The sequence below is a fragment of the Lytechinus pictus genome, unplaced genomic scaffold (genome assembly GCF_037042905.1).
Source record: "Lytechinus pictus isolate F3 Inbred unplaced genomic scaffold, Lp3.0 scaffold_19, whole genome shotgun sequence".
NCBI lineage: Eukaryota > Metazoa > Echinodermata > Echinoidea > Temnopleuroida > Toxopneustidae > Lytechinus > Lytechinus pictus.
In genome coordinates, this window is record NW_026974140.1 from 15,087,455 (window position 1) to 15,112,746 (window position 25,292).

Sequence of the window (25,292 nt, forward strand, 5' to 3'; positions counted from 1 at the left end):
CACCTCTCTCCATCATTTCTTTCATCCCTGCTTCTCCTCATTTCGTAACTTTATGGGGTTTTTTCTACTCTATAATGTCCCCCTTGCCCATTTCTTTCGTGCGTAATTACCCCCCCCCCTTCGCTCTCTAGTTAGATAAAGTCATTGTATTATTCTTCATTATTCAATTATGCCTCCCTCAGCTGATTCTCTCCCCTTCCCTCATCCGATCCCCTCGCTCCGTCTCTCTATACCGGGTCTCCCCCTCTCCAAATCTCTCTTTCTGACTCCCTCTTATATTCTCCCCTCCCTCTTGCTAATTCTTGCTTTCTAGTATTTTTTCACCATCCCTTTCCCCTGCAATACATTCCCCTGCTTTAATGAGACATACATTAATGTAAATAAAAAAATGAAGAAGAGTCTGTTTAGAAAGCTTTTTGATCTTTGCTTTATATTTCATTAGAAAAAAATGTCTGAAATATTACAATGTTCCGATCACCGCTAAAGACTTTGTATACCAATATGACAAAATCAAACTTCCGAACATGAAAATTGATCTTAAGACACTCTACCGTATACTAGAATATATACATCCTGTCTGGTTTATATACAATAAGAACGATAAAACATTTATACCATACTTTGCACATCACATTTTTTCGGTTGGTTTCACACAAAACATTCTCAAAATACAGCAGCGCTTAAAAAACCAGTGATCTATTTAAAATTGTAAAGATAAAATACGATCTATATAGTCAAGATGAGATGACTATGACAGCAGATAAAGGATCGCCTCCAGTTGAGGTTTAAGAGTAAGACCAATTGTATTTAAAAAGAAACCAAACTGAGTATTAAAAAGAAGATGACAATGTTTAAAAATGTAAGAATTATCATTGGAAGAATTTTCAAAATCAAAGGAAGGCATAAATAACTAAACATAACGAGACAAGTTCCTAAAGTGTACTTCATAGTATGATTTAAAAAAAACAATTACATTTTTTTTAAATACCAAAAGCAATCAATGCAAAATATTTATTTCATGTTACTCTGGTCCATAATTCACATAGTGTACTACTATACCTAAACGTTCTATTTTTTTTCAAACGAACTAAAGGCAAGATGAACAATATATGTTGTTTGCTTAATTAGGACCTGCCACTGCATCCCTCTCTAAATGGTAATGATGGAGTTTACTAGAAAAAAATATAAAGATCGAAAAGTGGAATTCGCGAGGTTCTCTTGCTTGTATACTTCATGGCATATAGGATTTAGCATGTTCACATCTTGAAAGTTGTTTACAGCTATGCATGCATGTGAGAATGGTATATAGGCATATCTTGTTTAAAACATGAGCATTGCATGACAGTGGTACATTACTTGATAATGTTCCTTCTTTTTTATCATACTCCTCATCATTTTCTCACTATTCTGATAAGAAGACCAATCTATATTATGTTGATATTAAACAGATAATTCAATACAAAATGCTTTTAACAGTAATCTTTGGAATGTCCTCTGCATATGACGTAATAATGCAGTTAAAACACAATACCGTTTCGCACTTTATACAGAAATGATATGACAGAAACAAACACACTGCAAAACAGTTCATTTACACAGATATTTAAGATGAAGATGAAGATTGACATCTTAGCTTTAAGCAGAAACCATGAAAGTCGGCTGGACATTCAAGCTTTAATATACAGCATTATTATATTACACATGTCAAGAATACTGCAATAAATATAGCGAGTGAATAATTTTCAAATTGAAAACAACTTATACAACATTTCACATTTAGTTAAAGTAGATAATCATCTCGTAAACCAACAGTCATACAGACTTAAAACAACGGTTCAGTGGAATTGATAAGACTCCCCTTATAGTTGTAAATTGGAAAACATTTAATAACGATTATAAACGTTGTCCCAATGCATAGGCATTTTTGCACCGTTACCTCAAACATATGTACATTAACTAATAACCTTTTATCTCTTCAAATCAATAAATATTTTACTTAATGAATACATTATAATGACATAATGTCATTGATTAATTAGGAGAATACATGTGTACCTGTAAAATAGATCATAAAGTCCATTCCCGTTTGGAGAGAGAATACATTTTAAAAATTACATAATTCAGAAAATATCTGCGTATCAATATGTTTGGCAATGTTCATGTCTCAATGAATTAGGCACTTGACATTAAATAAATCAAATAAGGTATTGATGAATTTCTTTCCATGGACTCCAATGAAACTTGAATATTATATTACAGTCAGAAGAAAGACAATTGATGGCTATCGTGACGCAACTTCCTGAATTTAATATGGACAAATCATGTCACTGCTAGCATTACACCATTGTTTATTTACAACTGCAGATGTTTGAATTATCATCTCGAGTAAAAACCATTGGCAATGATAAAAGCAGTACATGAAATATGTCAAAATTACAATGTTGAAATCATTATTAAACTGCCCTGAAGTGAGACAGATTTCAAGGTATCTTTCTTATCAATATGTAATTATTTGCAACAATATTAAACATGTTTACATCAAACTAATTTGTTGCAAATCACAAACGACAATGTAAAAGTAGACGCTCAATACTCTACTGTAAACCGTTATATTCTTTACGCTAAATATTTTATTTTTTCGACGCGTTGCAAGGGAGATCGGTTGTGTTTTAGTTCTTTTAAGAACGTATTGAAACGCTATTGTGAAATTGAAAGGGTTCTTAGTCAAAAACATCATAATTTTGTTATATCAATAGATAATAGTACGCATGTACAGTTGTTGTAAACATGTTCGCTTCATGATTTTCTGTAAATTGAATTGATTTCGTGTTTGATTTTGAATAAAATCTTTCTATGAAAGAAAAAAAAATGTAAAAGTAGAGACAAAATGTTGCACATAACTACACGACTACATCTTGATAAAAAGTGGTTTGAAAATTACTTTTTTCCGAATTAAAAAAAAGAGGGATTGCTCATGGTATGAAGATAGTCATGGTTTCAGAGGTACTGAAATTCATCCTTGAATAGAACTATGTAGCTCCACCGCAAGAAGAAGAGATAACTTGGCGACCGATCTAAACTTCATACCAGAACCTTCCTGTAACCTGCAGCTTCACATTTAAATGTTTCTTGGTTCAAGGAATTCAACTGAATCAGATGAAGTACTCTTGTTTATCTCTTGGAGGTGAATCATCTGATTGAAGGGTAACATAAGGTTCACCAAACCCACCTGCAGCACCGCTACTACCTTGACTGTTTCTATTCGATGCTCCTTGGTTGATACCGCTATAGCTGCTATGCATGACCCTCTCATTATCATTGGAACCAAGAGGCCTGTTGCTGCCATATTCTTTACCTGTATACCCCCAGTTAGTGTCCAGATTAGAACCGTAACCTTCATTGTAAGAATCTGCATTCTGTGACATATTGTTTCCAATGCCATTCGGCTTGCCATATCCATCCTTTTTCCCGTACGCATCGGGTTTTCCGTAACCCCCGCCGTTGTTAATGTTCGCAGAGACATACGGATCCACAGGGACATTGGCTTCATAGGACACCTGACTTGGGAATGTGTCCCGCTGGTTGTACGATTCTTGACCTTCGTTGTCAAAGGTCTCCATGTAGGCTTCCTTCAGAGCAGGGATTTCATCGATGGTTTCTGCCGGTCCTTTGTATTCTTGACCACCAACGCCACCTCCATAAGTAGACCCAACCAAACCACTGCCCAGGACACTTCCGCCATAGTTGCTGTCGGTGTAGTTGCTACCACCATAGTTGCTACCAGCGTAGTTACTTGCAGAATATCCACCATTGGCAAGTCTCAGCTCGTGCATGTTGAGGTCTTCACGACTGGATTTGAGACCGTCGTTCTTGTAAGCCCCACCCTTCAGCGTTGAACCGGAAGTAGTTGACAGGACGGCGCCGTTGGACATTCCCGACGCACCAAGGTTTCGAACTGAGGCACGGCTACCTCGCAGTGATGCTTTGGTACCAGCCAAAGATCGCTTGCTACCACGCAGACTTGTCGTACGCTGGAGGTATGTACCAGTGCGTTTATCAACGTAACCATCCTTGAAACGGTCACGCAATTTGGCGTAGTTTGCAGAGAAGTTAAGCACATAGTGGACCTAAAGTTGAAATAAAAGAAACAATCATCAAATCAGGTGTCACACTTTACTATGATACCTACAAAATAAAAATAAAGGCGCCATACTGGAATAAATTGATGTTCTTGGAGAAAAGACCTCAAACACAATTAACAGAAAGCACTGTGCTAGCGTCCAACAACAAATGCGTCGAATCCCTAACATTACTCGAACTTGAATTTTCATGAATTTTTATTAATTTTGGTTACTGGTATTCAATTGAACAAATTAAAATGGTTCTCTATGCCATTCTGAAGTTCTCAACGAAAAGAGTTTTTGATTATCAAAACTATATTTTTCCAAAAGAGGGAAGTCTATAACATGATCACCATTCAAACTAAGAAGGAAGTTCTTGGAAAAGAGAGAAACTTACCAATGAGATAACCACGATGATTGCAGATGCAAGCGTGAGGCCATAGAAGATAAGCACATCCTGTAGAAAAAAAATAAAACATACGAAACGTTTATAGTTGCAGTGAATTCCTTATTCACATAAATGAATGATCACGTTTGTCATAGATGAAAGCATTAAATCAACACGATGTAACATGTTATCCATGAAACACAAGACCTATCTGACAGATAAATGGCATGTAAAATAACATGTTATTGTCGAAATGCATATATTCTTAAATATACAGATATGTTTGATATCTCGGAAGTCATTGGAGTTACGCTCTTTGGGTGTGAGTAAGAAAGCATATATTAATAAAATTGAGATTGGATTTTCTTCCGTTTTGTTTGCGCCATAAAAATGCAGTTAAAGCATTTAATGTTGTTTAGAATGATAAATAATAGTTAGAATAATTCTAACTATCATTTATCATTCTAAAAAAGCATTTAATATTTTCTAGAATGATAAATAATAGTTAGAATATAATTCTAACTATTATTTATCTTTCTAATAAACATTAAATGCTTTAACTGCATTTTAATGGCGCAAACAAAACGGAAGAAAATCCAATCTCAATTTTATTAATACATAATACATACTTTCTTACTCAAAAAGACGACTGAGAAAGGAGCGAAATATGAGGATCGAGATTAATGGAACAGCATGGTTGCTAAAGACATTTAACATGACACTTAACTAAAGAGAGATAGATTTACGTTACGTAAACCCCTCTCTCTCTCTTTCTAAATGTATGTCACGTGGGATGATGATCATCATCATTCACTGTAAATGGCGACGATTAAGACTTACACTGTCGCACATATAGTCTAAATCTTCATCACACATGAAGTAGTCCTCTTCGCCCTCTCCTGGCAGTCTAGGATCAGCCCAATCCACAGCATCTTTGTTGTAATCAATTAAACCTGAGTGAATGAAGATAAAAACAAAGATATAATTGAATCCTGAAATCCTAGGAGTAAATAAATCTTGTCAAAATCACATAAGATCCTATAAAATATATCCAATCTTCTTCATATACAAAAATGGGGACCATCCATTAGTTGCCTTCATTTGAATATTTAAAAGTGTGAATATTTACTTCTCATCCTTGAACATTTTACAAATGCCTTTTCATTTCATCGTTTAATATTTGCGTCTTTTCGCTAGTCAACTTTTGGAAGAATAATGACGTCAATGAACTTTGGTATTTTGGTTCTTCACTCTTGATTTGTTTTTTACCTCTCATTATATAGCCTTTTTTAATTGTGACAAGAAAACAATTGCTAGTGCCAACTAAGCGGCAATATGCCCTTCTTACAGGCTATATAACCCAACTTTTGACATTTTATCACATCATTTCTCGAATAATGGTCATATTAACCACTTACCCCACTGCCTGAGATCAAGACACTCGTAATAATACCGATGTAACTGTTCGCCGTCCCTGGCCGACCTACAGATACCGGCAGCTTGCACGCTAAAGAAGAATGTTGGGATCAGCGTAATCAGCAGTATGACAAGCCAGATAAGAAGCAGTATGTAAGACACTGTCATTACCTAAAGGTCAAGAGATAAAAACAGGATGAGAGGCAACCAAAGCAAATTAAAACATTTGCATGGCAGCAACTTTCAAATGTCATTGTTTGTAATTTCCGTTGAAACAAGAAACAAAGTGGTGAATCCATATCCTTAGGGCTTCTTTACTGAAACAGATGAGTTCCATAGATTCAATGAAGGATGGTAGAATTTCGTTCTGTGGTTGAATCGTATGATTAATTTCCCGGTCGTATTTATCTTATTTCTGTAAAGATCGAAACACAGTTTGGTAAACGAGGTTATTTACGTAAGCGGACATGGGAATGAAAGTATTAAGATTTTGATCCTGTTGATAGAAATTTGGAACCTTTAACTTGTCAATCATTGAATGTTTCATGAGGTAATAAGTCTGCGATATTTACTAACAAAATTGCTCTCTGCCAATATTTTACAAAGATTTCAATATATCATGACAATCACCAAGAATGAAAATCACAAGAAAAGACGCTTCGAGAAACACTCCCCTGATCATTGGGTTTGTATCATTTTTGGTGGCAGCGGTGGGATGTGGTTTTTTATGTGTTGTTTAAGTGACGTAATTTATGCAATGGAATTTAATTCTTAAAAGTTGCAATATGAAAAGATTATGCGAATTCAATCAGCAGGAACAGGCCTAAGTCACTGACTGGAAGAAGGACGGTAGGATTTACGCTTTAATCAATTCCAATTCCTGTTGATCAGGCAGAATGGCGTTAACTCTTTTCGCTAGTCCGCTCTTGATCTACCACCCTTCAATCAGCCATGCACGTATACATCCGAAGTAACATTTATATGAACACTTTACCACTGCAGTTTGGCATCGTCCCTTGGCGCGTGTTCGGAAGCGGCAGATGAACTCCTTCCGAGTCGCTCCTGTGCCTAGGTAAGCCATAGCTAGGAAGAGCACACTGAGGATTGCCATGACGGCAGTCCCGATGGCTACACCGACCTTCACATAGAGTAACCTAGAAGAAGGGAAGGATAAACCAGGACGACGGTAAATTGGAAAAGAATAGATCACACTTATTATGAAGATGTAAAACAGAGTGAAGTACTATTTTGCACATTCGACTAACTTGAGGTTAAAATCTGAAAGAGCCTCATTTCGGGCATCTATTCTGGTAATTACACCTTGGTAACCAATTATCTATCATCCCTTGTTCACTGAAAAGACTTGATCGCTCTCAGTCAAACCCTTGTTTTGGAGAAGCTTACCAATCTGACAGTGTTTCTTTGAGTGTGTTGTTCCAGAGAAAGATCTGGACCGTCTCATCGGTAGCCAGGACCACGCCCACGCAGAACCCAGCCACACCCAACAGGAACATAATGGTACACGTGAGGTTTGGTATTGGACATCGTAGACAACATGTCTTACATGGTCCAGGAACTGTAAAGATAAGACAAGAACATTTATTAATGGAGTATTCAAAATTGATAGACAACGCAGATGAGTACAACAGACCACAACATCATTTTGTTACGAGACTTCGTAGACAAGTTACACGGCCAGGGAAGTAATATGTGCCAAATAGCTCTGGAAGAAAATGCGTAATTGCTGAGGAATGAGCAAAACAAGCAGGGAATTCTATCAAACGTCGGGTACTTTTCGAAGCAATATTTACATTAATGTACCAGATCTAGATGTATGATAATATTTAGACAATTAACCTTGATTTAAAAGACTTTCTCATGAAATAATTGTTTGCTGCAACTACTGCATTATACCTTTATACCATACAGCTATTACAGCTACAGCTATTATAGCTTTATGTTTATACTGTTATTGTAAATTTGCTATTATAAAAAGTTTTATGAAACGGAGCCCCTGATATGTGCTACATGTATGATATCGGAGACGGCCTAAAAAAATATGTTCCACGAAGTGATGAGGTGACACAGTCATGGATCTTTTAAAAGGGGAAAAGTAAGAACTGAAAGTCCATTTAGTATATAAAAAGAGTCTACATGGAACTTGTCACATCCATTTTCATAGGGTGGGATCTGATACTGTTTGGAAATAGGAGACGGTATTTTCTTAGATTCATTTTGTACCTCTGTCGTCGCGCTTCATATTCGAAAGGAAACATTGTAAAGAATGCCAAATATTTTGACATTTCACTGAAAATATTGTTTCTCCTTTTGAATACTCTTCGAAAATATTTCCTTTGAAATATGTCAACATTCTGGCTCTTAAACATCATTAAGCTATCAATCTGAATTCCCGTTTCATAAAGTGTAGGCCTACCTCCCATTAAAAAGATGAATCTTAATAGTATAATGTTCGACCTACATGTAAGTGTGTAAGAACATGATGTTATTCGACACTTGATTTGTGTCAAATTACAAATCCATCCATAATAAAGGAATGGATCATATCCTCCACATATAAGGTGTAGTGCAGCAGTGAGGGCGTTTTTACACAAGGGAATTGAAATTTGGATTCACTTTTCAATGCAGCACTATAATTCAATACGATATTTAATTTGTTAGCTTTATTTCAATTTGAAAGGATTCATTAAATATACGTCGTAATTGATCTCAAAATGTTTTCTATAAAAGCGTTTGAATGTTGTTGTTTAACCCGAAAACAATGAATCAACTTTCAAATTACATCATGTAAACTACATGTAAATTAAGATGATGATATCATCAAATAGCAAATATTGTTTGAGATAAAAGAAAAGAAAAAGAATTTGATAAAAAATAAAATAAAACCAGCCCAAATAGTTGTTGACCAACCACTGAGTGAGTCATCTGACGTTAAAACCACTGAAAACAAAAGAGAGTAACAAACAAAGTTTTTGCTTTGATTGCCCTTCGCGCTCATTGATAGTGATTTACGTACATGATTATTATATTGTATTTTATTATATTATGGAGGCAGTAAACAAAACTTCGTTGATACAAACAAATATTTTCTTTAAAACAAATATTGATAAAATTATCTGCGTAAATGGTCACCAAGCGTTCATTGGTAATCTGGAAAAGTTATGTAAATGAATATACGTGTGGGTGGCGATCACGAAGGTTAGGAGGACATGCCCCCCCCCCCCTCCTCCCCGAATGTTGTACCTTAACCCATACATGTTGGCATATATGAGGTCCGCCCCTCCCCCCCCCCCCCCCCCCCCTTCTTGGACGTGACGACAAATCTCGATAAATCACCGGGTCTTCAAATAGGCCCAACTGTTCACTGTTTTCACAATATTGCTTTAATCTGTTGTTTCAAAACATATGATGTTCGCGATTATTGACGTTCCAAATTCTGGAACACAGATATGACATATGACGAAATTAATGTAAATAGTAGGATCCATGAGTATAGCGACACTTTGTGTATCAACTTTTCTCAATCATTTAAGGTGAATACAGAATCTGGTTTACATCTGTCGTCACTGCTTATCGGCGATAATACTGCTCGCCAACTTTTGATTATCACACATGCTTAAAAAAAGTTTTCATATGCAATCTATCACCTAACACACCGACAGCTAATTAACTTTATTCTTCATCGTTTACAGATGTCTAAACCCTACATCGGGAAATGCAATAAGCACGAAAGTGCAGACTATAATAAACTCAACTATTTGTGCTCGGGCGTTTTATCTAGAGGAAGAAAGCAGGAAGATTGGTCTTAAATTGTGTTTCGCCCGCTGTTAAAGGGGGTGCCAAGATATAGTTTTAATGTCTTGGAGAAATATCAATACATTTCCTTTGTTGAAGAGTAGCTATATTTAGAAAGAAAATACAAAATGGGTTTTACCGAGAGTAGACCAAGACTGAAATGTAACACCTGTGCGGGTACAGAAAAATTACATCATTTTCGTTCGAGTGTTTGATTTGATAAGGAGTTTTTAGGTTTTAAACAATTTTTTTAGATTTTGCTGTAGTAAAATCTTTATTTTGGGGGATCATTTATATTTGGGATCATTAATTTTCATTCAGAATCTCGATAGTTTACAACATGTGTGGAAATTGAATTATTTTTCATGATGAATATACTATAGATAGGCTTATGAACCATAATATCGACCGTAATTGTCTTGATGGTTAAATGAAATTACAAATCTGCTAAATGAGACCAAAGTTGTGTCTTCTTTCTGTTTCCATTTGCTTTGGAGGATCTTCTCAATAAAATTGAAGAGCAGAAATTGGAAATTTGTTCTGCATTAGAAGCATGAATACTGGGTTGATATTAGCTCAAACTTATTATAATTATTGTACCTAACGTACCTCACACTTCACATGCCACAAGTGGCGTATAATGACCCCCCCCCCCCAACATAAAAGTAAGGATGTCAGGTATGGCGGATGGAGCAAAATTTATAAAAATGGGTGCGAGAGGGCGAAGCGAGCGAGCAAAACTTTTGACCTTTTTGATAAAAATAAAAATAAAAAAGAAGTTTTTGATATATTTTGATATAGTATTTAGAAAATAATAAATGATATACATGTATTTCACTCTTTCCCTTTCTTTGTTTTTTCCTTCACCTTTTTTTCTTGGTCGTGAGCTGATCCCTAAGGCCCTCACCATCTGCAGTGCATGCCACAGTTTATAGTACTCGTTTACACAGTTGGTTCTCATAAACTCCTACTTTTATTATATTATAACGTCCATGTATATTTTCAGGAGATAAGTGACGCAATTTTTCATGAATACATAAACTACATATAGATAAGGGGAATAATTATGATGTCGGCAAAGTACGTGAAGCCAGCTCAAAGAGAGCGTCGTGAAATAAAATGTTCATGCCTTTATTTACAGAGTAGAGAAACAAAGAACTAGTATTGCATAGACCCATGCATGACATTCTGAAGTCTCTCGTTGTATCTATCACATTTACAAATTACTGTGAAATGGAGGAGGGGTTACAGGAATTTTAAATTAATTTTGATAAGTAAGTTTCTAGCAAGCAAAATAAAAAGGTTCTCCTACCCAAATGGACCTAATTACCTTCCCCAAAATTTGACAAGCAGAAAAAAAAATATTCTCACTAACAAATTGACCAAATTTGCCATCTCACTTACAAAAGGAGGGGGTGAAATCAACCCCAAAGTGGTCACTTCTAATAACGGAGTGACAATAAATTGTGTAACTTTTTTGCCAACATAATGCCTCCTTAGCTCCCTAGAATTCTTCATTTGGATATATAAAAAGATTATCATCTTCTCACCGCAGGCATCACAGACGCTTCTTCCTATACGAATATAATCTACTTTCAATTTCGATGAAATATTTAGAGAGTGATCTGTCAAGTACTATTCGACGATTGCCATGGAAATCTGAAATGTGGCATCAAAATTTGAGCAATGCAATATTTTTTTTTCTTACTGATGGTTTCTACAAGCCAGTTATTGTAGAAAGAAAAGTCGAGAAAAGGTCATGATCGTGACAGCAAAGTCAATGAGAATGTTAAGTAAGTCATTCTCTATATCGATTCCATTATTGATTGAATTATAACTTCAAAAGCGTCATCCGGTGAAGTTAAATTACCTCCATAAATTCATAGCTTTGTCTTCCTATATTCTTAAGAATGTGTCATCAAACCAGGTTGTCATTGTCTTTACAACCTCACATTTACATGTTAATGCATAATCAATTTTTAAGCGTCACTTATCATGCTTATGTCGGCATATATATATGTTAATTGCAGATGGCACGGTGACATGTATCTCACTTCTCCTTCTTGCTACTCCATTACTGAAGTTTTATACATGCATGCAAATTTCAATGTTATTCATTATTATGTTTTTGGTTCATTTTTTGCAAAATTAACATCCGCATTAGTTTTGTATGTAAATTTATACTGTCTTTTATTGGCTTGTAAAATATAGTTGAAGTTGAAAAATAAAAATAATGAAATGAGGAATACCCTAATTTGTCATAGTTCCCAGTTACCACTTACATGTATAATAAAGATTTTTAGCTTAATTTCGACCCTCTTAAAATATAGCATTATCCTTGGCATAAACTGTTTCAAAATCAAGCATATTTCCATGAGTACAGCCTATACTAGAGCATAGGCTCTATCATTTTATATTGGAAGCATAATTTAAAAAAATAAGTTATAGGCCTATCAATTTGACGAGATTATGAGGAAAAACTTTTTCTAAACCTAAACATGGATCTAGTCACTGCCGGATCAAGGGGGGGGGGGCACAGTCGGCTCGTACCCCCCCCCCTTGTTATGTAAAAATGCCGTTAAAACACAAGTGTGCCCCCCTTTAAAAGTGAAGACCTTTTTTTGCTTGTCAGTCAAATTTTTTCGTGGACGAAGTGTCCATAGTTTTCGGTGAAAACATTTTCTTTCTTTCTTTTTTTTTTTGGTGGGGGGGGGGGGGCTTGCTAATTTTTTTCGTGGATGAAATGTCCTTAATTTTTTATTATTTATATTTGCTCGTCAAATTTTCCTCGGGAAAAAGTGCCCCCCCCCCCCCCCCATTTTAGAAAATCCTGGACCCGCCCATGCATGGATATAGTATACATGTATTTTAAGATTTTGGGACTAAATTTTAAATTAAAGAAACCATGATTGTAGATGTGGCAACACTGCTTTATTCTGCATACAAATTATATCCCCCATTCCAGTACAAATCAATCTTTTTAATAACCAACCGCTTTCCGTGAGAACAAATCGACGTCACAATGCACGTATAATTGTGGCCTGTACTCACAATGCAGATACGATCATATATACGCTCAATGTCATGGGTGAAGAGGCAATAGTAGAAAATATAAATTTGACTCGAGACAAAGCAGTGGGGGTCACGAGGTCATATTTACGATTTTGAATGGCAACCTCTTGAGATGGCATGCTGGGAAAGAAATGCATCTATTCAGGTCATTGTACGCATGTATAAACCCTGCTGTTTTCTGTTTGTATGCATCATAATGTGTAGAACTAAACCTACATGTATGCATGTACATCTAAACTACAAAGAACGACGTAGAAACGATGAATCACTCCTAAAGCAATTAAAACGAGACGAAATTCATTATATGTAACGTATATATGCATGAATAAAACCCATCTTGTTATAAGACAGATGTATGACTGGATGGATGAACTTTAATATGCCTACATGTTTCAGCGGTACACTAGTATATAGTCGAAAGAGTGACAATACAAGAACAGAATAATTCTACCTGTTTTTGCAATGTTTATTCGACGTATATACTTTACGATTGAAAGGTATAAAAAGTAATATAACATAAATTAGTTTTAATACACGTGTAGTCAAATCTATAATAAAATGCAGTATGTCATGTTATGATGATAATTGGCATTGCCCTTAAATAAAATTTCTGACATAACATGCACATTCTCTCATAAACACATTTTTCGCAACACACTGGTATAGAAAGTCCTGTAATCAGCATTATGCAGCCAGGAGTGTGGATAATGCATGCACGTATTGGAGTAATGTTTGTCATTGCAGTTAATGATTGATTTATTTCAATGCACAAACATTAATATCTCACATCTCGAATATTTGAATTATAATTCTCGTCAGATACAAAGTTCATTATTTTTGCTCACTGCGTATATAATTTTATGTTCAAATTATGGAGGGAATTTTACACGTATCTAAATTGTTTTTGTAATAGTATTTATTAAAATCATTCACTTCAAAATCATACAAGTATAGTATATCAACAAATCACTGTTCACAAATAATTATTCATAATACAAATAATTGAACAAAAAAAAAGAATATAACATTCAAATCATCTAGAACAAAGTAAATACTTAGTCTGTAGAAAAATTAAAAAATACAGATATAAAAAAATAAAAATTTATAGCGACGCAATTGAACTGAATGAGTAATAGAAGCAAAACAACCTCCCATCCCAACTGCCCCCCCCCCCCATATCAAATGCTTTGACTTTAACGATACACGATAGCAGTGGAAGGGTCTATCTAAAAGTCTTGATCATTCGAAAAATGATAGCTGAACATCAAACTGAAGAAATATAGGTTTTATTCAGGAAATTGTGAAAATGCCGACCAAGAAATGAAAGAATGTAACATGTGTAGGCATATTAATTTATAGGCGTAAATATGACAAAGCCAATCACATCACTACAAAAGTCATAACTCATAAGTGTACATGTAGGGATAGAGGCGGGGACAATGCCCTCTTGCCTACATGTATTCTCAACATTTTGGTTTGTCAATACAGAGTATTTTTTGGCAAATTGCTCTCATTGGGTGACCTTTGATCTCTTTGATCTCTGTGTATTGGATACCTCTACCCATTGGCGGCGGAAGCCAAAAAATTTAGGGGGGGCCCACCTGAAATGTTTCGATGGACACGGAAAAAACTTGACAAGCCCCCCCCCCAAAAAAAAAAAAAAAAAAAAAAAAGGTTATCAACCTAAATTTTAGGAGGGGATCGCGAAAATTTGTGACAAGCAAAAAAAAAAAAAAAAAAAAAAAAAAGGTCATCAACCTAAATTTTAGGAGGGGACCACAAACATTTCAGGGGGGCCCACCCCACGTCAATTTAGGGGGGGGACGCAGGAAACAAAATTGATAAGCAAAAAAAAAAGTTATCAACCAAAAAATTAGGGGGGGACCGTCCCCCCCCCCCCCCACCTCAAATTTAGGGGGGACAGGTCCCCCCTGTCCCCCCCGCTTCCGCCGCCTATGCCTCTACCCCCTCCCCTATTCAATCATGGATCCGCCCCAATATAAAAATACAATACAAGTACACTGTAGCTTGGGTTGTGAATCGATGTTCTTGTCGGGTTCTTCCAAAAATACTTTCAGGCTTTCCTCGTCTCCATCCTGGTTCGACAAAACTTTTTTATTGGGATAATTCCATGAGACACGTTGAGTCAAAATGTTATACTACGATCTCATAATACTATTTCTAGCCCCCCACATCACAAAATTCATGATATCTCGATCATATCTCATCCGCATTCAGTTCGGGTGTCTCCACTAGAAAATAACCCCCTGAATTACATCTTCTCAATCGGCTCTCGAGCAAACTCTATTTCCCGCCTTTATTCAAATATTTGGCAGTGTTCAGTCCGCCATACTTTCCGTTTGTCTTGATAGCATCTAATATGGACTAATTCAATATTTATATCGACGATTCCCTTATGGTATATATGTAGGCAGGAAAGGGGACAGCCCTAACCAACCTACTATTAGTCTACTGATGTTATCCTCCATGGAGAAAAGCCAAATATGGATTTTTTTTCCCCTCCAAGCACAAAGGGGCGATCTGTCTCCCAAATATCATGAAAGATTCTATACATGATCACACTGCATTTTTTTTATTTCTAACAAATTTAACAAAATTTCAAATTGTCAATAAACTTTGAATTTATTAAAAATATATAAATATTAGGCCTACATATTTTCAAGCAGATGTTTAAAAGGATAGTCCTAAATAATTTTCATCATTTAAAAAGAAAACAAAATAATTTTTCAGCATGCAATGCATCACATATATTATTTTGCAATTGCTTACAATATGACATATGCTTTGTGGAGAAATATTGAATAAAGTCTTTCTTTGAAAAAAAAAATCACTGGAAAATCCAGGCCAGATAAGTCATTAGAACTACAAGCTCATTTAATTATTTTTGTCTTTATTTTTCCAATTCTCAGTGTGAAGTGAAATCAGAACTTCTTTTAACGAAACGTTTCACTATGATGGATTTCAGTTTGTATTTACGGAACACATTTTTTTAAATTGTATTTTTAATCGCCAAAGGTTTTTTTTTTACTGCGAAATCAAAGACCTCTCTTTACTCAGTGGGGGTAATATCTGAGGATACGTCACAAAAAAAGAAGTGTGTTCCAAATCAGATTGGGCATCATTATACAATAATACTGTTAACATGATTATTTGGATCATGATGAGTGCGGTTGATTCTACGCGGGAAGTTGCCCGATTTACTTGCAACCTTCAAAATTATCCGGACGTCACAAAACCCCCGGAATTTTGGAGGATTCTCAGATGTCAATTCACAATGATGAGGTTTTCATGTCAATATATCTGTTCCAATAAATCATCTGAACGGATTACGAAACATGAACTTCATCTTAATCAGGACCAGGTGCAGAAGTATTAGATTGACATTTTATGAAGGAGTTCTGAGCTTTTGACCTACAATTCTACAAATCTATCGAGTTTAGGCCAACATGGTACTATTGAGGTCATGGGCATGCCTATAATATGAAACAGGTTTAATGACGATATTTTCAAATCACTCGTTGACATCTTGCAGTCATGATGTGCATTAAGTAAACACACATGGTCATATAGTATTCCATTCCTTTTTATCATAGCGGTTCTTACATGTACCTCCATTTTTTTATTATCACCATTCAACAAATCTACCAATATGCAGTACATCGAAACTAGAGTTCATCAAACTGGTTATAAGAAAACTTCAGACAAAGTTGTTTCGACGTGCCTCTCAAAAATGGAGTCCTAAAAACAATAAAAGAGATGGAAACAAAATGCTCTTTGTTTTCTTGAAAGGTAAGCTCTTCTTTCCCTCCCTCCACCAATTATTGTCAACTTGAAATAAAGGAAATCAATGTACAAATTAATTTCTTCCTTGGATCTCGAACGCTACGCCAATCAACAAACTTCTGTTTGCCATTTTCTTATGAATCTAAGTCGTATTTCTTCTGAAAAATCAAAGGAGAGACCGTATACCTTTAGAGAGAGAGATCCACCTACCATGGGGCGCAGATGGATAAAGGATAAAGTATCATTTTAAATGAATGAGAGGAAAATAAATATACACATTTCATAGTTTATAATATTATCTTTTTTAATGCCCCCCCCCCTTGAGGATTCACCCATATGCAAAATTGTACACACTGTAAGTGAAAGTGTAAGTGTGATGTACATGTCTCTGTATAAAAGTAGATTCATATCAGGGGTATTATTTTGTGAGTTATTTTGAAAGACAATGAGCAATGAGCCCCATGCTACATACTAGAGCCACCTCTGCGAGGACAAATATAATTCAATTGACAATGATTATTACAAAGTACTTTCCGAGGATGAGCTAGAATATGGTCAATAATTACATCAATCATCTTTACCCATGTCCAAACACGAGCTAATGAATCCTTCCCCTTCTTCTTGAATGACATTATAATAATTATAAAGGTATATTGACTTTACTGCTGACCATGATTCTCAGTATACATGTCCAAGAAAACGACAATACTCCCTTCATCTTCATACACTGTAGGCCTACTGTGGGAACTTAAAGGAATGGTCCGGGCTGAAAATATTCATATCTAAATAAATAGAGTAAGACTCACAGAGCAAAATGATGAAATTTTCATCAAAATCGGATAACAAATAACGAAGTTATTGAATTTTAAACTTTATCAATATTTTGTAAAAACAGTTATATGCACATCGTCATGAATATTCATTAGGTGGGCTGATGATGTCACATCTCCACTTTCCCTATTCTTATGTTATTACATGAAATCATAAATGTTTCATTTTTTAATACATGTGTAAATGATGTTTCTCCATTATGAAGAAATAAGTTGTGGCAATAAATAACTAATGCACTTAATCAGTTGTCAATCCAAAACTTTAGTTCTTGGTAGAAAATTTTTGAATAAACCTAATTTCCTATAATAAAATACAAAAGAACGAGTGGGGATATGACATCATCAGCCCACCTAGTAAATTCATAAAGACATGCCTAGAAATGTTTTAGAATGTCATAATTACAGCACAAAAAAACTTTAGGCAGTACCCTATTTTTATTTCAGAGAACCTTTGATTTTTATCAGTTATTATATATCATCAAAGCTTACGTAAATCCGACAAGGTTGGGTTGTATGATGATAATCAACTTCATGTTTTGCCCACTACTAAAATTACAACTTCCCTTTTTTGTTTGCACCCCTATTTAACAAATCACGATTGTTTATACTAATTAGACCAAGATGGTGATATAAACAAAGTAGTATGACCATAATGATCTGCGGTTGTAATCATACTTTACCGATTTACCTGCTGATTTCTTTGATTTCCCTATGAAGGCAATCAAACCTATAGAGGCCATGTTTTATTCAATTCGATAGAATTTCTACTATTCTCTTTGGCATCTGATATAATTTGAATAAATATATGCATATCAATCGACACATCAAATTCACCCTCGGTCAATCAAGATTAAATAATTTCGAATGTACTCGGGCTCAGAAGTCAGAACCCATCACTGCCAAGAAAGATTTTTTTTTTACCAACGTTGGTCTTCGCAACATTTTGGTTTAAAAAGAGTGAAGCAAATATTGTTATCAGTAATGTTGGTGACGCTGACAATCTTTACATAGGTAATTTGAACAACAATTGGCATAAATTTCGACCAAACATTGGTCACAATTTTCGCCCAACCGTTGTTGGTAAAAAAAAACTCTGACCGACTGTTTCGTAAAATTCTACAAAGTACTAACTTTAGTACATGTATAAAGAAAAGTAAATTTAAAAGTGTGGCGATTTCTTGAGATTTTTCGTCCTTCCGGGACCCTGTAGGCCTATAGGCTGCTGTACAACATTTTGACATTTCAGGGGAACCCCCCACTGTAAAAAATATTGGGTAAAATTTTACCCCCACGAAGGGTAATTATGTGTCCAACCAATTTGGGGCAGTATTTTATCCAATGCGAGAAGCATATTTTCCAGTAAAGTTTAAAAAATAATCAGCAATTACTTTAAAATGGGCAAAATTTTCTTCACACTGGATATATGAAAATGCCCATAAGAAATATCCAATGTTGGTTGGACACATAATTACCCCATGCACTTTTACCCAATATTTTTAGAGTGCCCCCCCCCCCCCTCGATGATCACTCATGCTATGCATGCATGTATAGTAAGTATACGAGGGCGCACCTCCACATAGTTAGTCTGTATATTGGATTCATCTACATTCTTTCATCAGAACTTCTGAAGATCACTGGCTAAGGCTTTTAAATCCCATCCACTCTGAATCACAGTCAAACTTTTAGGATTATCATACAAACGTGATAAAAGTTTGTAAATACAACTCTGTCACTTCCGTTCAGTCAAACTTAGACTTAACTCAGTCACTAAAGTTCATGAAGAGATAATTCTTGACAATGTTTGTCCGTTTGTAATATTGGTATAATTCATGAAAGGAAAAGCACCTGCTCTATACAGTTCTTACATTTGATAATTGGTATTCATTATTTTGTTACACATCACCATTTCATGATTACATAAATTTAGGTTGTGAATGAGGGGCGTTTAACATGGTTTGTGCTGCTGATAAAAATGAAAGGATTCCTGAAAACCTCGCCTCATTTTCGTATGTTATAATACAATGGGTTGGATGGCAAATGTTGGATTGGATGTCAAAAGTGAAGCATGAACGAATAGTGGATTCTTCATGGTATGAGGAAGTAATATAAACACACACCACCTGAATCAATTCATCCACCATCACGTGGGTCTCCCAGCTACTTTGTAAATTTTATGCCAACATTCTATCTTTCTTCTTCTTCTTCATCATCTCCATCTTCTCCTCCCTCTTCTCCTCCCTTTTCTTCTTCTCTTTCTCTTCATCCTCTTTCTTCTTCTTCTTCTTCTCCTTCTTCTTCTTCTTGTCCTTCATATCCATCTTCTCCTCCTCCATCTCCTTTTTCTTCTTCTCCTTCTCCTCATCCCTTTTCTTCTTCATCATCATCATCTTCTTCTGTTCTTCTACTTCCTCTTCCCATCTTCTTCTTCCTCCTCTTCTTCTTCTCCTTCATCTTTTCTTTGAAGATCCTCTGGTTGTACCTCTCAGGGTACAAACGAGCATTTTTAGGAGAAATTAATGTCTGAAATGTGCAGTTCTGTAACTTTTTGGCAGGCAGGCAAATAGTTCTGCCACCACTCTTCTAATAATTAAGGCCTATATAACAATATTGATTTTATTTGTAAGTATTTCATTTTATTTTATTTTCATTGATTTTTGTTTACCCCATGCAAAGTCAATTAAGATATAGGTTGTTCAGTGGCATTGAAGATTGTAAACTGATGGATTGCTGAAACTTGAACTTAGTTGAACATTGTCACATAATATAGCAAACTACTGAAATGCATATAGCATGTACAGTGACATTTCACATTCATATGAAATTGTAATAAATCCGCGATTCAATTATTGTTGCATGCTTTAGATTCGCATGTAATTAGTCCCGGGGGGGCCACTTCCATTGACGAGTGGATACCATGCGCGACCAAGGGGTCTCGAAAAGCACCCTAAACACGTATTTTCCCAATTCTGAAAATGCACCCCTTAACAAGTATTGGCGTCTGAAACCCTACCCTTAACAAGTATTGGAAACAAAACGATACTCTTGGCAAGTATTCCCTGAAATGAACCCCTAAACAAGTACATCAATATTTGATTGTTATGTCACGAGTCCATCGGTCGTCGGTTTTACCTTTACAGTTTACACACCATTTGGTTTAGTACGGCCCCAGCTTCCACACCTCGCGCAAATCGGACTCTAAACACGTAGTGTTGGGGCAAAAAGGACATCCTTTATAAAACATTTTAATTTTGTTTTATCATTCCCCCAAATATGACCCTAAACACGTAGCTTTCCTAGCGAAATAGATACCCTTTTTTCATTATTTTTGTGTTTTTGACACCCTTATCACGTTACGTACGTAACGTGCCCTATCTTGAAAAAGACATCCTTTTTACGTGTTTTTTTGGTCGCGCATGGTATCCACTCGTCAATGTAAGTGGCCCCCCCGGGTAATTAGTCCACGGTGTGAACACGGGAGTCAACGCTGAATCATTCCTTTTGGCAAGAACAGATTGAACGATAATTGTATAGGTATATCGAGGATGTTCAGTTATAGAAGAATAAACACATCACAAATTATAAATGAAAAGCGTAGGAATAAAATGTTCACCACTTACGTGAGTATGGTTCTTCGTAGTAGACCGATTCGGCCATAGAAAACCCAGCAATCGACATACTGGTATAGTCGTATTCCTGTCTCGCCACCTTGATGAATAATAGTTGATAATCCCGGCCTCCACGGGATGAATATAATTATTATATGACGATTTTCTTAAATTTGTTGTCTTTGATAACTGTTCCTTGATTAATTGGCCCACTTTTCTATCGTCGATATCCCTTTACGTGTATTTATATCCGTAATGGCAGATGATTTCTCAGCATCATCATCATCTGATCATCATCCTCGTTAGAATGAAGACACCCCTCATCATCCTTGCGTCTCTGAGTACGGAGTAGGTCCAGTAAAGTACGTTAAGTTCTTAAAATAGATCCTCACATCTCTCTCCTTCCCACCCCTGCAAGCATCATGAATTTCCAGTGATTATTTCGCTATATATACGTACCACATCTATGCTATGCAAGGCACTAGTATATTCCCAATACACTGCCTCGCGAGCTCACCTTCAGCTCGAATTAGAATTTTTACAATACAATCTATTCGCACTCTAAAGCTTCGCGGTGCATGATGGGAACGGGGAGCAGCACGGCTCAACGGTCACGAACGGAATACGACGTAACAAAAGAACAAGAGCTTGGGTGTTTATTATGCAAATCACATGTCAATAATAAATAGCCTGTCTGACTAATACAGCTATTCTTTGGTCTCCGTCTGATTTAACAAGCATTCCGAGTGATTCCGAGTAGGTGAACGTTGCCAATTGAGCATGATCGATGTAGAGATTTCGTCATCCAAGTCAATGGGGATGCTTTAAATCCTTTAAATAAAAAAAAAAGATTTACAAAATTAGTAAAAACCAACAATATATATATAAATGTAAAAACAGTCCAGGCGGGAAGAGGTTAAAATGCAGATAGGGCCTATAGGTTAAACGACTAGAAAGAAAATGTAAGAAATGTGATTAAACTGAATAACATTTAAAAATAAAGTTTGATTTTTCATTTTGGATTGGGTGCACAGAGGGATCCCTCACTGACGTCACTGGTGTGGTCCATACATAGAGATAGTATACATCTCTATGGGTCCATACAAGATTGAGACGCTTACATCGCCAATGAAATAAAGCCTTATACTTTGGAGTTGAAAAAAAGTGGTACAAACATCAATTCATGCATATATTTTTGGCCAAAAAAAGATGTTATTCAAAATGCAGTAATGTATTACAATAGCAATGATAATATTAATCGTTTTTTTTTTTCTAATTATGATTGATGAAGGTCCCATAAGTTCAAACCGACCATGATTATAATAGTAACTTCTGAAATAATGACTGATTTGAGTAGAAATGGAGGGAAAGCCGCCGCAACATGTTTTTCATAGTACTAGTATCCAGATGACTGGAAGCTGATAAAGTATTTTTTATACTTTGTACCATGGAGATAAGAGAGGCTATACACACCACATCGAGGCATCTGACATCCACAGAGGAGGCCCCATGTTTTTTTTAATAGGTGGGGGCGAATGGAGGGTAAAGCCATTCCCTCCCCATGATTTAAATTTTTATTTTTATATTAATGCATTCAAGCAAGGAATCTTATCACAAATTTTTAAAATTTGAAAAATAAAAAGTGGTATGGGGCACTTTATGGAATTGAGGCCTACTTAACTAAAATTACTTAACTAAAAAGTTATTGAACTATACCTTTTCAGTCTTCAAATTTTCTGGGTTTAGGCAGAGACAGGGGCATTTGCCCCACCCCTTTGATGCCGCCATTTTTTATCCCTATGATGTCATGGCAGTGTGAACGGAACCATCCTATCTGCACACACTACAAAGGGCATCACAAGAGGTCGTACTCATCGAAGTTGATTGACGAAATTAATATGTAAACGAGTGGGGCTAACGATAACGTCTTCGTTTTTTCACTCATGATAATGGGTGTCACGGTCAGGATCATCAAATGATTATCAAAATGACAGTTCTGATTCTGATACGGTCTCTCTTCATTTATTTTAATTTGAAAAAGATAAAAATAAATTGAAGGGCATCAACATTGGCAAGCTAAGGTGATATGGTAACATACCTTGGCAGGTGTCTGCTCTGAAATACAATGATTCTCCCCCTTTACTCGATCAACCACTCAAATTAAATAATGAGCCCAATTTTAGAAAGAAGTGAACTTCATGAAGGAAAAAATATTAGTTATATTTTCATGGTCTTTAAATAGAAAAGGAGAAGAAGACGAACAAGGAGATGAAGGAGCCGGGGAGGATAAAGGGGAGGGTGAAAGATGAAAAACAAGAAGAGGAAGTAGATTTAAAGAAAATTAAGAAAAAGATGAAAAAGAAGAGAACGGAGAAGGAACAGTGTGGCCCTTAATTTATATCACTTATTTGAATTTGATAAAAGAGATGGCATACTTCATTTCAATGCAGGCTACACCACTTATTACCTAACGATTATTAAAGGTCAAGTCCATCCCAGAAAATAGTTGATTTGAATAAATAGAGAAAAATCAAATGAGCATAACGCTGAAAATTTCATCAAAATCATGTAAAATAAGAAAGTTATGACAATTTAAAGTTTCGCTTATATTTTCCAAATCAGTATATGCAAGTGAGACAGTCGATGATGTCTTTCACTTACTATTTCTTTTGTTTTTTATTGTTTGAATTATACAATATTTCATTTTTTACAGATTTGACAAAAAGGACCAACTTGACTGAACCATATATTATCAAACAATGCTATAATTCCACATCTTCAGGGAGGAATTAATCGTGTTTCACTTGACACTGAGGAGCAAATTAGAATATTTCATATAATAAAATACAAAAGAAATAGTGAGTGGATGACGTCATCAGCCTCCTCATTTGCGTACTGAACAGGATGTGCATATAACTGTTTTGTGAAATAAAGCAAAATTTTAATGTCATAACTTTTTTTATTTTACATCCGATTTTGATGAAATTTTCACTGTTAAGCTTGTTTGATTTTTCTCTTTTAATTCAAACTGTCGTTTAAAAGATTTATGTAACCAATTAATTTCACAAGACAAAGGCAAGTAGGACCATGAGCGGATCCAGGATTTCCCAAAAGGAGGCACATTTCCCCGAGGAAAAATTTGACAAGCAAAAAAAAAAAGGTCATCACTTTCATAGGGGGGGGGGGCACACTTCTCTTTTAACGGCATTTTTACATTACATAAATTATTAGATGTTGAACTTGCTGGCTTTCCATACCTGTGATTGATTGGATGATCATTGTAAATTCTTTATAGGGGTGTTCAATGAGCTAGGGAAACGAAACACATTGGGGGCAAGGGCATTTATTTTAGAGGTCTTTTTTCTTATTTTTTGTTCTTCTAATTTCTGGCTGCCCTATTGTACCTTCAACAACCATAGTAGATTTCACAGCAGGGTAATGATGAACAAACTGGTAATATAATATTCATGACAATGACAATCAAATTCTTTTCTTGATGAGACCGTATAAGGACTGGTGGTTTGTATGCATTTAACTTCGCACATTATCATCCCTTGGTCATGATAATATACAGATCTCAGTGTTCATTATTTCAGAGCACAATTCTTTTGTTAATTGTATTGTGATATCTTGTGATTATGATTATGATTATCTCATGATTATCTTTCTTCGTTAGTTTATAATTATTTACTACCTCCTAACTATATCTATCTAAACTACCTAATGTTTATCTCCAAGATCAAAGCACACATTGATACAGTTAACATACAGAGTTAAATCATATTTCTAAAACAATACGAAATCAATCAAAGATATAGGCATACATAAATTCATAATCATGATAATAATGTTCATAATTATGTACGTATGGATGCTGCGCAACTGCGGTGCACGTATGGTTCATTGCTAGTAGGTCCATGGAACCAGTTACTGTCTTATCTCGATAGTGGATAGGATCAGGACAGAAGAATACGAACTTACGAGTTTAAACAAATTAATACTCACCAATTATTTTAAATCGCCATTCCTCTTCAGATTTCTTCTTGTGGTCCAAGTTCACAATCCTTTAGTTTGCCTGAAAAGGCCTACTGATTATCACTTATGACTGCAGAATATAGGGCCTACACATGCAGTATCATTCCACCCCACGGGAAACCTAGCTACAGCAACCGTATATACAGTATCTGTTCCATTCTGGATGACAACTGAAGCAGGGCGTTGAACGTGTAGATATTTAGAATTC

The 25,292-nt window shown here is 35.6% G+C and overlaps 1 protein-coding gene across 2 annotated transcripts; it reads right to left on the minus strand.

The window, feature by feature from the left end:
* Nucleotides 1-403: 403 nt before the first annotated feature.
* Nucleotides 404-25,292, minus strand: LOC129260557 (uncharacterized). Of its 2 annotated transcripts, XR_010296695.1 has the most exons (9): nt 25,055-25,256; nt 21,062-21,880; nt 7,330-7,501; nt 6,920-7,079; nt 5,928-6,096; nt 5,350-5,462; nt 4,519-4,578; nt 2,871-4,127; nt 404-2,572 (listed from the first exon to the last, which is right to left on the minus strand). XR_010296695.1 is itself a non-coding variant. In XM_064114429.1 (8 exons), exons 2-8 carry the CDS (start codon nt 21,117-21,119, stop codon nt 3,153-3,155), a joined length of 1,707 nt encoding a protein of 568 aa, XP_063970499.1. In that variant the 5' UTR covers nt 21,120-21,880; nt 25,055-25,292; the 3' UTR covers nt 404-3,152. The 2 variants fall into 2 exon arrangements, 1 of the variants encoding a protein (XP_063970499.1); XM_064114429.1 differs by having other exon boundaries at nt 404-4,127; nt 25,055-25,292.